The 15,154-nt window shown below is 34.2% G+C and overlaps 1 protein-coding gene across 1 annotated transcript in view; it reads left to right on the top strand.

The window, feature by feature from the left end:
- The first annotated feature begins 389 nt into the window (after nt 1-389).
- LOC120195740 (plant UBX domain-containing protein 1-like) overlaps nt 390-15,154 on the top strand; it is a 29,909-nt gene continuing 15,144 nt past the window's right edge. The window contains exon 1 of the mRNA XM_039197666.1: nt 390-588. Within this exon, the coding sequence (XP_039053597.1) occupies nt 390-588 (199 nt within the window). The remainder of the gene's footprint in view (nt 589-15,154) is intronic.

Below are 15,154 nucleotides of genomic sequence, written 5' to 3'. Positions count from 1 at the left end.
GTTTATATGGGATCCACACTATGGAACTAAGCTTGGTCCCAGATCTTGTGCTGCAACCAAATTTCAAAATTTTAGACTTTGATAAATTTGAAAAAAAATAACTAGCCATCGTTCCTATAACTATGTTATGCCAAAAGATGACAAAGTGTGTGGGAAATGACCAACTCCTAATAAATTGCTTTCAAGAGAGCTTATCGGGTTCAGATATTCAGTGGTATAATCATCTAAGTAGGACTCATATATAAACTTGGAAAGATCTTTCTAAGTCCTTCCTAGAGAAATACAAGCACGTAAATGAGATGTGGTTAGATGTATAATGATGCAAGGGAATGGAGAAGAAGACCAATGAGAGTTTTCTACAATATGCGTAGTGATAGAATGATGTAGCTATGCAAGTTCATCCTCCCTTGGAGGAAAATGAGACAAGGAAACTTTTCATGCATACTCTCAAAGATCCCTTCTTCGGGAACTTACTTGTGATAACTTCCAAGAGCTTCACCGACATTGTGATTATCGGTGAAATGGTAGAGATGGCTATCAAACAAGAGAAAATAGAAGAAAGTGAATCCCATAAGAGGTCATCCTCAGGTAATAAATAAATATAGGTTAACAATGTCACTACCTCTCGACCAAAGTCAATAAAAGCCACTTCATCGAGTCCTCTAAGACAATTTGACCATATTCCAATGACGTATCGAGATTTGTTTCAACAACTCTATGATAAGTATATAGTATCGCCCTATCCAGTGGATCCTCTAAACCCACCATACCCTTGGTGGTACGATGAGAGTACAAATTCTGAATATCATGGTGATGTCCTAAGGCATTCCTTCGAAAACTTTCACACCTTTAAGAAGATCATCCAAAGGTTGCGAGACAAAAATCACATTCACTTTAATGATTCAAAAGAATCCAATGTGGTGTAGAGATCTAATCATAGGGAAACAGGAGATAATTCCACAATAGAGGATGGTTGATAGGTCTAAAATTCCTCCATTACCATTGAGTTGTGCTATCTAGAGAATAATATCTTGTTTGAATTTTTTTTATATATGAATGTTTTCTATCATTGAAAAGATATGAGCAATGAAGTTTTTTTTTAATTTCAGTTAATATCAAGTGCACATTTGATGAATGAGGTTATAGAATTTTGATATATACCGAGATCAAAATCTCAAAAAGATTTATTGACTCATCATCATGCTTGTACCTTTTACCCAAAAAAGGAGAATGAAAGTTATATTTCCCCACACAATGAAGTTGTTAAATACTCATAAGGCAGACAAGATAGAGCATTTTTTTACATGACATGCAAGATGATCTATAATTTTCACAAATGGAATGGTGAAATAGATGAATTTGGCTCAGGTTAGTTGCCTAGAAATTGAGCTCTAACGATGCATATTTTTTTTACTTTCACCGACACTCAGACTATAGCAGATTCTTCTTGATGAGATTAAGGAACCTTGAAATAAAAAAAACTTACAGAAACTAATGAAAGCTAATTTTAACATTGTTGGGGAACTCTGCTGAAAGTAGTAAGTTGTTAATCTCCAAAGGTAATGTCTGAAGTAACTACGGAGGTAATTTCCAAGCTTTATGAAGTGAGTTCCATTCGAGTTTTCAAGTCAAAGACATTTTGGAACTTGAATCCTCTAATTATAGGTATTCCACTAAATTAATGATCCATTCCAATAGCCCTAAATTTATGAATAAGGATTAAATTCAAATAATGACACTAGTCTTTATGTGTCGAGATAAATCTCCCAGCAAAATCAAAGTGAAGATAATAACGTTAAATTTAATGAAATACAATTTGGAGAAGCTTTTAAGGCCTAAAACTTTGAATGAAGATTGAATTCCCATGAAAGGTGTACTAAGGGAATTAAGAAACATCTTTTATAGTTGATTACACAAAAGCACTCATGAATTTTTTTTTTTAGATTGATATTTCTGCATTATCTCTGCTTAAGGAGTTTATGAAACTTGAACAAATTAAAGATTCATGAGAACTGAAACAAAAATGCTCTCTAAAAAGTCTAGCAGTGGAATGTACCAATTACCTTATTATGTCTTCATCCTATTTGAAAAGCATAAATACCAGAAAGAGATGAGACAAAACTGAACTAAATAACATTGCCTTCCTTAGATTGAACCATCGATCTTGACACTTGTCAAAGGGCTATAATTTTTTAAATCAACATGTGTGATTTACTTCTTTTATATTCAGTGAACTGATATTTTTCTTCAATTTATTTGACATCATTTTTACAGAAAACTTTTCAATACTTTCAAGAAAAGATAGTTGTCAAACAACATATATTTTCTCAAATATTGATTGAAGATCTTAAAATAAGTGGGCATCTCCGGAATCCCTATCTCTTCCTTCCTTGTGTCTCTTGATGCAGTTTCAAAATTCCTCTTAAAAAAGTGGGCCTCACAACAATGATTTGATTGGAAAAAAGGCTTTGCACAGGACAAAAGAATGGAAACCTACTCATGAGTAAAACTTGAAGATGCTACATCTGAAGGCAAAACTTGTTAGCTATGATGATTATAAAACGATCAAATAAAACCTTTGAAATATAGGGGAACCTTACTACAGAGGTTCCATGCAAACAACCTAAAGCACCTAAGGAGAGTTTCCATCAAAATTTTGAAGCCACCCAATAATGTCTTTTGCTATATGTATATCTACAGTGGGGTACTAACTTGCCAAAATACCAAGGATTTTGGCCCCATCAATGAAACTACGACTAAGTTTGTGTCTCATGATATGAAAGTAGAGGTCAAACCATCTAACCAATAGTAGAAGAATTATGGATTGATAGTAATGATTATAATATTATGGATTGATAGTAATGATTATAATATTTTATAGGAAGAGTACGACATTTTTTTGGAAAAATTAGCTTCAAGAAACATGGGATAAGGCCAAAATTAACTAAAGAAGATCGAGACTTCTCTTCAAGAATGAGAATGTAAAGAATGATACATTTTTATTTTAGGCATACCTAATTACATTACATACATACATAAAATTTTGCATTTTTTTTCAAATAAATTTTAACTCCACAACAAAGAATATTGAACTCGAAGAACATCTAGGATCGAATTAAGTCGTTATGAAGGAGTCATCTTCAATATATCTTAACTCAACAAAGAGAAACTATTTTTTAACTAGGGTTTCCAAGTCAATTTTCAACTTCGCGATGGAGATACTTGAAGAAAACCCAAATTGACTGTGATTTAGCTTAATTCAACAATAATGAGCTACTTCTTGACCTAGATTTTGAGCAAGATTTTAACTTCACGATGAAGGATATCAAGCTTGATTTCATACAAGACTAGCTTAAACCCGCAACGGAGAGTCACCTGAAAACATTTCACTTGGCTTAAACCCTGAAAGAAAGTCATCCAAAGAATCCTTCCCCTGGTTTAGACCCGCGAAGGGGATTCCTCTGAAGAATCATTTCACTTAGCTTAAACCCGCAAAGGGGAGTCATCCAAAAATATCTCACTTGGCTTAAACTCGTGAAGGGAAATTATCCAAAGAATCCTTCACTTGGATTAGATCGTGAAGGGGAGTCATACGAAGAATCATTTCCCTTGGCTTAAACCTACGAAGATGAGTCATTCGAAAATAGTTCACTTGGCTTAAACCCATGAAGGGAAGTCATCCAAAGAATCATTTACCTGGCTTCGACCCACGAATGGGAGTTATTTGAATAATCATTTCACTTGGCTTAACTTATTAGCGAGGAGTCATCTTCTAATCAATCTTTTCAAAGCCAATTTTAACTCCATGAAGAATGATATTGGGTTTCAAAGCCAAATCAGAATCGACTACAGTCTAGCTTAACTCGACAACAAAGAGTTAGTTTCTAGTTGAAGTTTTCATGCCATGTTTCAATTTCACGGCGAAGGATACTTGTGGAAGTACATTCATAACTGATTGCAATTTGGCTTAACTCAACGACGAGGATCCATCTTACAGTCAAATCTTTTCAAAATATATTTTACCTGCATGGCGGAGGATATCTGACTAAAAGAATGATCATATACAAGTTCTACTCAGATTTCAACTTCACAACGAATGATATCGAGCTAGAAAAAAATCCAACATTTGTTTAGCATAAGTTGATATGATTTTAGAAGAACAACTAGACATCACAACATCAGAAGAGCAAGCTTGCTTTTGGAATTCATTTATCTTGAAAATTGAATGAAAATATGTGTCTTTCTATCTTTGTCCTATTGTCGTTATATGATAAGGGACAAAGAGGGGTAGTTGTAGACACTCATTTTCGTCCGATATTTATGTTGCATCTTTCTATTATTATGTATATAGTTTTATATTATATAAATATATATTATTATGGTCTTTAAAATACACATATATTATCTTTTAAAAACATATAGTTTCAGAATATATATATATAAATGTAGTTTTTAAAAATATATAATATATATTTTTGAAAATATATATTATATTTATATATATATATATATATATATATGTATAGTTTATAAAATATATATAGTTTTATTAAAAATATATATTATATTTTTTGAAATTATATATATTATATTACATATTAAGTATATTATAATACTATTATAATTTATTTTTTTATTTCAAGTTCGGGTCCAAATCTAGTCCAATAATTATAGCCCAATAAAGGTCCTAGGTATCCAAGTCTAGGTCAAAGATTTGAAGGCCCAACAAGCATAGTCTAACATAGCTCTGTATGTTAGGGTTTTGCTTTTAAGACAAGCACCGCAATCACAAGGACCAGACAACCAGGGCATGAATGAACAATCAGGATCGTAAGTAGCTAAGGTTACAAAAACCCTAAGATCAATGTCACATGTACAACTGCCTTAGGTCCGTTGGATCTAGCTTGATGATCCAAGGGTTTGAATTTCATCAAGAGAAATGAAGGATCACCATCTGAACAACTAATGGTGTGTGAAGACTACGCGTCTAAGGACAAACCATATGTCGTTCTTTCTACATTGGTCAGCATTTGATTCATTAAGATTAGCCAAATGAAATTCCAAACACGCTACCACCCATCAAAATTCCATGCAAGATTTCATATGTTTTCGTGCTCGTCCCAATTATCCCGGTGAAACTCTTGATAAATTGAATTGACAATAGAAATGCATGAGGCCTCCCATATACATGTAGGGTGATCATCAATAGCATCGCTAGAAAGAGTAGGGATGGCAATGATATCCCAGATTGTGTCCTTATAAACAAAAAGCTTGAGTTTATCCAAATTCCAATTACCATCGCTACTAGTGAATTTACTGATTGTAATATCAGGATCACAAGGGAAGTCGTTGTTAGCACATTTTACAATCGGGCATTTTTTGGGGATACATACTTTTGCCCAGAATCTTTGCTTTCCCTATTGCCAACTGACCAACAAATGTTGGATTGAATGAAGTGTCAAATCTTAGACAAGGAGCGCCACATAAACGGGCAGCTCTTGGAGGCAATACGAGTGGGCATGATGTTTTAACCTTAATTTTGGAACGATAGAGAGTTACCCACAAAGATTTAGGTTGCATTAAAAAATCATATTCGAGCATAATCAGAAACACTTCATTTTGGGTCCAGAAAAAGAAGAAACCTAAACCCCTATGGGAGCTTAATTAGCAACACGAGTCCCACTAAACAAGGGCCATTTTTGGATTTTTCATTCGTTCCACCCCAAATGAAGCGATGGATAATGGATTCAATTATGTTGCAAATCCATTTAGAAATAGCCATTGTCTGCATGAAATAGTTTGGGATTTCTTGGAGAGTCGATTTGGAAAGAATGATGAAGCAGGCTAGGGAAAGTTTCAATGCCACCCAATTATTCAGTTTAGCACGAAATTTGTCCCTGATAAATGGAAAGATACTATTAGTGATGCAGCTATGAAAAAATGGAATTCCTAGATAAGTTCCTAGATCAGATGAATGTTGAAAATCTAGAGTGGAACAGAGATCGTCAGCCATATTATCAGAAACATTTCTTGAAAAGAAAACCTTGGTTTTACAAGAGTTAACCTTATGTCCTAAAAGCCTACTAAACTGATCCAACATAGTTTTTGAAATGATAGCTTGATTAATAGTCACCGTACATAACAAAACCATATCATCCACAAAGAAAAGATAAGAGATTTGAGGTCCCCCATAAGATAAAACCATAAAATCCCATAGCTTTTGTAACACACTAAGCCAATCCGACCCGAAGATTGAAGGATTAAATTATCACATGGGACCCCCAAAGCGACTAACCTAAAAATTCTCTTTAAAAACATTTTTAAATCGACATTAAATCATATTAAATAAACATAACTGTTATATCGTTCATTTTAAAATAATACATAATAGAGAAATTAAAGTTTACAAGGGTTAGCTCTTAAATAACATTATAATATTTAAAACCAAAATAGAGTTACAACTAAATAAACAAAGGTTTGTAAATAGTACATGTCCTCTAAAATATAAATCAAGACATACTCTAAAGTCTCTATGGGTCTGGATCACTGGTGATGATAAAGATCCTTGAACGGTCTCCTTAGAACCTATGCATAGAAACACATTATAAACAATGAGATTAGGAACTCAGTGCTCCACTAATAATCGTACTATACTATGTGGATTCACTACATGTATATGCTAGTTGCATAGGTGCTAACACATAAGCATGCTAACATGAAACGATGAGGTAGGTATCATGGTTTGGTCAAAGGGTTCAACATCTCGGGACACACATCCCTCTAACCTGCCTAAGATACCCTTAAGGCATCTTCTCTCAGCCAGCAACTGAAGTTCCTTAGGGTATCTACGCCCAGTCAGTAACTTAAGTGCCTTGGCACTTGCTGAATATATCCAGATATTTCTAACAAATAAGATGATTTTCAACTACTAAAGTAACCCGGGTGTCCTGGCTATTTTTCGAGCATCATTCAAAGGGTAGTTTGAAGTTATCCTAGCCAATATTGTTTCTAGTTGTAACTGTAGTTATTTTTTTCTCAATTGTAGTTTTATTTGATGGTGTTCGAATATTATTAGGCCCCTCATTTGTAACCCCTTAATTGGTTGGGTTCCTTATTCAAAACTCTATGTTTGTATTGATACTATGCCTTTCAGTATCGGTACTAATCCTTGAGTATCGATACCTACCCTTGTTACCAATACTGAAAATGGCTGCTAAAATATGAGAAGAATGGGTAAGATCGATACTCTTAGTCAGAGTATCGATACTTCTGAACTATGGTATCGATATTATCCTAAGTATCGATACCAAATTTTACTTCGATGTTTTAAAAATTAACTCAGTATCGATACCCCTACTGAGGGTATCAGTACCCTACCTTAGTATTTATAATCTCATGAGTACCAATACCAAAATAGGTTACTAGAATTTGTGACTTGAACTTGGTATCGATACTCCACCCTTAAGTATTGATACCCTCATCCTAAAAACCCTTTGTTTTTAATCTATCTAATGAACAATATCGGTATTGTTCTTCTAGTACCAATACCCATGCCCAGATATACCCTGTTTAGGCATGAAAATGACACCCTATTTCTCCCAAATGTCCTACTAAAGTTCATAAGCATTATTTAAGTCTTATTTATTTTAAGAGGATTCATGATAGAACAAAAAACATGTTGAATACACCAAATACAGAAATCTACCATAAACAAGCTCATATGCTTCATAACTCATGCAAACTAACAAAGAACACCTAGTGATCTATAGGTGGTAGAGATGAGTTATAAGTGTCTTAACTTTAACCCTAAGTTGCTAAAAGTGTCCAAAGCTTAATTAAGTGCTACTTTTTCTTTTCCCTTTCTCTTAGAGTTTTCTTTCACTTCTCTTACAAGACAAAGATGAACCATAAGAATTATTAATTGGTTTATGAGTTTAGAAAGAGATTAAAAACACTTTCTACGGTTTCAATCTTTTAAACACGAGTTGATTACACTTGGATTTTTAAACCCTAACTAAAACGTATATTTGGTCACCATAACCAAAACATGAGGTTGAGGGCTTGAATCAAAGCTCTAAAGATGAAGATTGCAACTCTTACCATCGTAAACACAAATTAAAAGTGATGACCAATAAAGTTCCTAGCTTTTTTTCAATTTATTAAGGAAAAGGATGAGGGTTTGGGTAAAGAAGAAGACAATATATTTGGAGAAAAAGAGAGCATGTTGCGTGACCTCACCAACATTTAAACAAATTCAACCTTTCTAAGAGTTTATGGGGGTATTTTATCTCCTAGTCATTCTTCCTTTACTTCAAGATTAAAAATGTCCTTTTTAACCTTTATTAGGCCCAAACCAATCCCAATCTAAACCCAAATTGGGATAATCCCAATCTGAACACAAATTGGGATAATCCCTCTCTTAAGTTAATGGATTTAATATAAGGCTCTCTCGGGTTAGCCCAAAAATCCTAACCCAAGATTTTGGGCATTCCAACTCTCCCCTCCTAAAAGCAATTTCATCCTCGAAATTACTTAGATAGAAGAAGTATGGATACTAAAGTTGTATATCCTCCATGTTGATTCATCTACACCATGATTCCTCCACAAAACTTTCACCAATGGAATCCTCTTGTTTCTTAATGCCTAAACATATATGGCTAAGATCTTGATTGATTGTTCTTTATAGGTCATGTCTTGGCTCACCTCAATTTGTTCTAAGGTTATGACATTGGAAAGATCAGAATGGTACCTTCTGAGCATAAACACCTGGAACATGTTTTGGAAGTGTTCCAACTCTGGTGGTAGAGCCAACCGGTATGCTACTAGTCCAACTCTCTTTAGTATTTCGTAAGGTCCAATGAAGTGCAGGGTTAACTTCCCTTTGCTTCCGAACTAAAGAACTTTCTTCTATAGAGAAACCTTTGGAAAAACTTTATCCCATATTGTAAATTCTATATCATTGTGCTTCAAATATACATACAATCTCCTTATATCTAAGGCCTATCTTAATCAGTTCTGAATTAACTAAACCTTTTATTCAGTTTCTTTAATCAAGTCGGGACCCACTAACTAACCCTCACTGAGCTCACCAACATAGTATAGTTCTACAATTCTGCCCATAGAGGGCTTCATACGAAGACATTTAAATGCTCGACTAGAAGTTTTTACTATATGCAAAGTTCACTAATGACAAGTGATACTCCCAACTACCCTCAAGATCTATAATGATACACCTAAGCATGTCCTCTAATATATGAATGACACATTTGGACTGGCCATCTGTCTGAGGATGAAAAGCAATGCTAAAGTGTATTTTGATGCCTAAAGACTCATGAAGTGCATTCCAAAATTAGGAAGTGAAACATGGGTCTTTATTGGATATGGTCAAATTAGATACCCCATCCAACCTCATTATCTTGTAGATGTACAATTGTGCTCACCTCTCTAAGGTATAGTCCATCAATACAAGGAGAAAATGGGATAAATTGGTCAAATGGTCTACTATGACATAAACTTCATCATCTCGATGTCTAGTCATCGGTAACTCGGTCACAAAGTCCATGGTTAACTTATCACATTGCCATTGAGAATCTGAATGGGCTGAAGTAATCTTGAAGGAACCTGATGTTTTGCCTTGAGTTACTAACACACTAAGAACCCAAAAACGAACTCAAATACTTATTGTTTCATGCTCACAACCAGTACAAATGTCGGAGTTCCTATTACATCTTGTTACTAGCTAGGTATAATGAGAGAGAACCATAATGTTCCTTGTGGAGAATCTTACTTCGCAACTGTTTCTTTGTGGCCACACATATATGACCCCTAAATTAAAATACATCAACATAATACAAATTAAAACAAGGAGCCTAACCTTGGTGAGGTTGCTCCAATTGAGCTCTTAAACGACTGTTAGAACTCTGCTCCCTTTTCACTTCACTCACTAATTATAGTTCAACCTGAAGCCCTGCTAAAAACCCACCATTGCTTAATGAACTCAAACAAACTAATAGGGCTCATAAATATATCATTGAATTCTTGCTCAAGGCGTCTTCCATTACGTTTGCTTTACCTGAATAGTAATCTACCACATAGTCATAGTCCTTTAGCATCTCGATCCACCTACGCAAGTTCAACTCTTTCTGTGTGAGTAGATAATTAAGGCTCTTTTGATAGATGAAGATGTGATATTTCTCACGAAACAGGTAGTGTTAGCACATGTTGAAGGCAAAGAATACTGCTACTAGCTCTAGGTCATGGGTAGGGTAATTACGCTTATAAAGTTTGAGCTAACTAGAAGCGTAAGCTACCATTTTTTCTTCCTGCATTAAAACGTATCGTAAATTAGTCAATAAAGCATCAGTGAAAACTATAAAGTCTTTACTTAACTCTATTTGAGTCAATAATGGGGCCTGAGTTTAAATGACCTTCAATTGTTCGATGTTTTTCTGTCATTTCTCATCCCACATGAAGAGGGCTATTTTTTGAAGTAATTTGGTTAGCGAGGCAGTTGTCATCGACAAACCATAAATGAACCGACAATAATACCCAACTACACCCAAGAAATTACGTACCTCTAACACATTCTTAGGATGCCTTCTGCTGATACAACATGATCCAAAAAGGAAACTTTTGGTAACTAAAACTCGCACTTCCCAAACTTGGCTTATAATTGTCATTGCTAAAATGTGTGCAGTACAATATAGAGGCGTCGGTCGTGTTCCTCTTATGATCACGAGTACAAGAGGATGTTGTCTATGTAAACCACCAAGAATTAGTCCTAGTTCAGGTGGAATACCCTATTCATTGAGTCTATAAATGTCGTTAGGGCGCTAGTGACAAATGGCATTACTAAAACTTCACAGTGATTGTACCTCATCCTGAAAGTTGTATTCTCCCCCTTGGATTCCTTAAATTTCAATTGATAGTATCATGACCTCATATCAATATTAGAGAATATGCATCCTCCTCTAAAATGATTAAAGAGATTGTCGATCCTAGAGATAGGATAACGATTATTGATAATCAACTTTTCAATTGTCAATAGTTGATGAACAAGTTCATCGACCCATCCTTTTTCTTAACAAACAAGATCGGTACTCCCTATGGAGACATGCCCAGTCAGATGAAGACTTTTTCTTGTAACTTTTAAATTTGTGTCTTTAATTCCTTGAGTTTTGTCAGTGCCATGCGATAGAGAGCAATGAAAACCAGATCTGAACCTGATAACACTTTGATGCCAAACTCTAATTCACGGCAGGCTAGTAAACCTGAAAATACCTCTGGGAACATGTCAGGGAAATATCGTACTGCCTGGATATCTCTGAGCATTGGGATTAAGATTTTGGCATCCACCATGTGATCCAAGAAGGCCTCACAACCTCGGTTAATCAACCATTGAGCATTCATGACTGATATGATCCTTGATTGGCCCGACTTCTCAGTAGTCATCACTAACTTGGTACCATGATCCGTTGTGAGCTTGAGTTGCATGGGTTTGTTCTTTAGAATGGTTTCATGCTAAGATAATAAGTCCACATATGGAATTCTCAAAATGACAATTCTATTAAGTCTACTAAGAAGATAACCCTAAATATCTACTGGGCATCATCAATAAATCTTATCTACTAGAATGTCTAGAACTAGAGGGCTCGATACTCTAACTCCTATCTTTAGGTATTATTCTAGGATATCTATCTCTTGAACTAGGTCACAAAAAATGTAGTGATGGGTGGAACAGAGATCTGTCAATACAGTAATTAGAATGGAAAATACTATAAACGTACATGGTATCACGTCTGTCGCATCGTACTCCTCACAGACTCTTACTGCTTATTGTCTGAAGTCTACTCTCGGCTCTACACCAACCACTGATCTAGTTGTCTCTCTACTGTGCTACCTAGAGGCAGCACTACTACCTCTCGTAGGCTTTCATCCTCTCTTCACAGACGATGATGATCTCTGAGTCGATGTTGGAGTTACTCCCTTACTCCCCTAGATCCCTAGTAGCATGACCCTAGGTGCCTCCTGCCACACTGAGTACAAACTAGATAAGTGAAGACTCTTTTCGAATCACTGGCACTGGTCTTAGAGGCCAACGTCAGGGATGTCCTCCAAGGTTTACACCTACCTCTATAAATCGAGTTTTAACTTAACCTCCTATACTATCCTCTTGGGTGTCTCCATAAGCCCTAACTGTCTCTGGATCTATTGGCCAAAGTCTGCAATGATATCGTTGGCTTAGTAGCGTTCATAGTTTGTCCCACGATCTCACTAGTCTTCTTGGTCCTTCAACCTAAGACTCTCTCAACCCTATTTGCCTGACGGGATAGCTCAACAAAGACCCTTAGGGATCGGTTATGAGGTGCGATAGGATATCAAGATATAAGCCCTCTTTGAATCTCTGAAAATGGTGGTATTAAATCAAAAAGAACTTCAGCGTGTATTTGCTCAGTTAAAGGAACTCCCGCTCATACTTGATCATTATATGGTCCCCCTGAACCAAATGCACAAACTAGTCCCTTAAAGAAAGAAAATGGATTGAATTCCTTAAAGAATGATGACGTGCTTATCAACTGTAAATAGGAAAAGCTAATGTGGTGGTTGATACAATAAAGCCGAAAGATACTTATATTCTGAGACTTTTGAATACGTGATTGTTGTTAAAGAAATATGGTGTTTTCATTGTAGAATTGAATTTAAAGCATGTATTGCTAGATTGAGTAAAGGATATTTAGCGAAATTATTAAAATTGTTGTTCTTGTCAAAGATAGAACAAGTAGAAAGAGGAGAAACTGAAGACATTAAGATTAAGTCTGATGAATGTTTATATTATCTAGGAAAGAGTTTAGAAGCAAGTATGAAAAGAGTTATCATTGAGCTTGTTTCTAAATGGTTGACATGTCATTGAGTTCAAGTAAAGTATCAAGTGCCTTCTAAATTATTGTAATATCTTTCTATCCCTTAGTGGGAATATGAACTAGTTACAATGGAACTTGTAATGGGAAAAGATCATTTAAGATAATCTCAAGATAATTATTGATCGAAAAAAATCTTACGCATACTTGAAAAGAAAAGAGATTGAATAACATGAAGGTGATAAAGAAGTATTTCTTAAATTATCACCTTAGAAAAAATATTATGGTTCGGAAACAAAGGATAGTTGAGTCCGATATTTATTGGACCTTATAAGATTATAAAAAAAAGAGGATCAGTAACTTATCAACTTGAACTGCCTCTGGAAATGGACAAGATCCATAATGTTTTTCATGTATCGATACTCAGGAGGTCTCGATCAAGTCATTTGTATATTATCACCCCAGAGGAAATAGAGATTCAACCATATTTGACTTATGCAAAAAGAACTAGTACTTATTAAAGTTCGGGAAAAAATTAAAAAGTGAAAAAGCACCATCTTTGTCTATTTACATTAGGTACGTATTGAAAATTCAAGGATGAATTTTCTTAAGGGGAGAATTGTAATACCCCAAAATTTTGGTTAGTGACAAAAATGTAAATTTTGAAAGTTTGGTGGCTAAAGTACAAAATTAGGAAAACTTTAGGGACTTAAGTGGTAATTTTCCCATAAATAAATTTTTATTCCATAAATGGATAGTTTAATCTTAAGAGTGTGATTTTATTGAAATCAAATTCTTGATCTAGAAATTGTGTTAAAAATAGAAAGTGTTTAAAGTCCGGTAAAAATTCGGTAAATCGGAACGAATAGAAACTTCAAGAAAATATGAAGCATGATAAATTAAGATTAGAAATACTATTTCCACATTTTAAAATTATTGAAAATAATAAGGAGAATTGTATTTGAGAATTTATTTCTGTGTTCAATTTTGACCGTTGGATTTAAATGGCAATATTGAAATTTTTGGAAAATGGCATGGGAAAAGTTGTAAAGGAAAAATATTTTGTCCATATTTGGCCTTGGAAGATGATAAGGATTATTTGGCTTGGTATTATTATAAATATCAAGTTTACTAATGGCAAAATGAACATTTCTCATTAAATGAATATTTTATTCAAATAAGCTTAATATAAGGTAAACTAGCATGAAATTCACTAGAAATTTCATGAAAACTTAGCCAATTTCAGCTTTCATGACCTTTTACTCAACTTGGAGGTGAAAGAAACTTTCTTTTTCATTTTTAGCAATTTCCTTTGGATTTTGGATGATGTCGTGAAATAGAAAATTGTTATATTCGAAAAACACTATCATTTGGTACCATTATCGCTTGCTAATTTGGTTTGTGTTCAAATATCCTAAATTCTAGGGTTTATGTTCACATTAGGGTTTATCTAATTGATGAAGTATTTTGATGTTATTGAGGTTGTAGAATCATTTCCAAGCATGTTTGATGATTAAAACATGTTCAATCATCCTAGAAATGCTTCCTTAAGTTTCAGCCAAACCCTAAAGTTAGGTGAACTTTATGTTTTGATGAAATTTGATTAGGGCTTCGATTTTAGAGAATTTATAAGGTTGGATTGAGGTTGATTTCATGCTTGAATCGAATCAAAATCAAGCAAAATCATGAAAACCCGAGTTTGGGAACTTTGAAGTATTTGACCTAGGCAAATGGATGAGGAAAATTTTGTAAAATTATGTAAGGGCTGGAAATGATATAGGAATTCTTTTACAAGCCTTAGAAAAATTTGGGGACCATTTTATAATTTTATAAAAGTTGGGGGATCGAATCGTAATTATAGAAAATTTATGGATTTTTGTGTAATTATTTAATAGTTGATTTACTATGCTAAAAATTAATTTTTGAGTGTTGAAATTGAAGTTAGGATATGAAATAAGATTATTTTGGAAATCTTGTAAAAGTTGAGGTTTAAATCACAAATATGGAAAGGTTGGGAGATTAAGTGAAAATGTTATGTGAACTTGGATTAAATGGAATTTGAATGGTCAATTGAAAGTGTTAAGGTCAACATTTATGTTGTGACATAGAAATTATATCAAATAAGCATCGAAAAATTTGTTAGGCATTTTTTTTCCAAAATATGCCTATGTTAGTATGATTCTAACATTTGGTTTGAATTTGTATATGTTTGGTAATGATTTTCATTTAGATTGAGTGCTTGAAATCAAGATCAAATATTATTAAAGCTAAGGAGAAGCTTAAGGATGAAATGAGAA

Source organism: Hibiscus syriacus, unplaced genomic scaffold, assembly GCF_006381635.1.
Source record: "Hibiscus syriacus cultivar Baekdansim isolate YM2019G1 unplaced genomic scaffold, ASM638163v2 tig00117017_pilon, whole genome shotgun sequence".
In the NCBI taxonomy this organism is placed as follows: Eukaryota; Viridiplantae; Streptophyta; class Magnoliopsida; order Malvales; family Malvaceae; genus Hibiscus; species Hibiscus syriacus.
The sequence above is the reverse complement of the archived record's forward strand: the minus strand, read 5'-3'. Positions and strand labels throughout refer to the sequence as shown.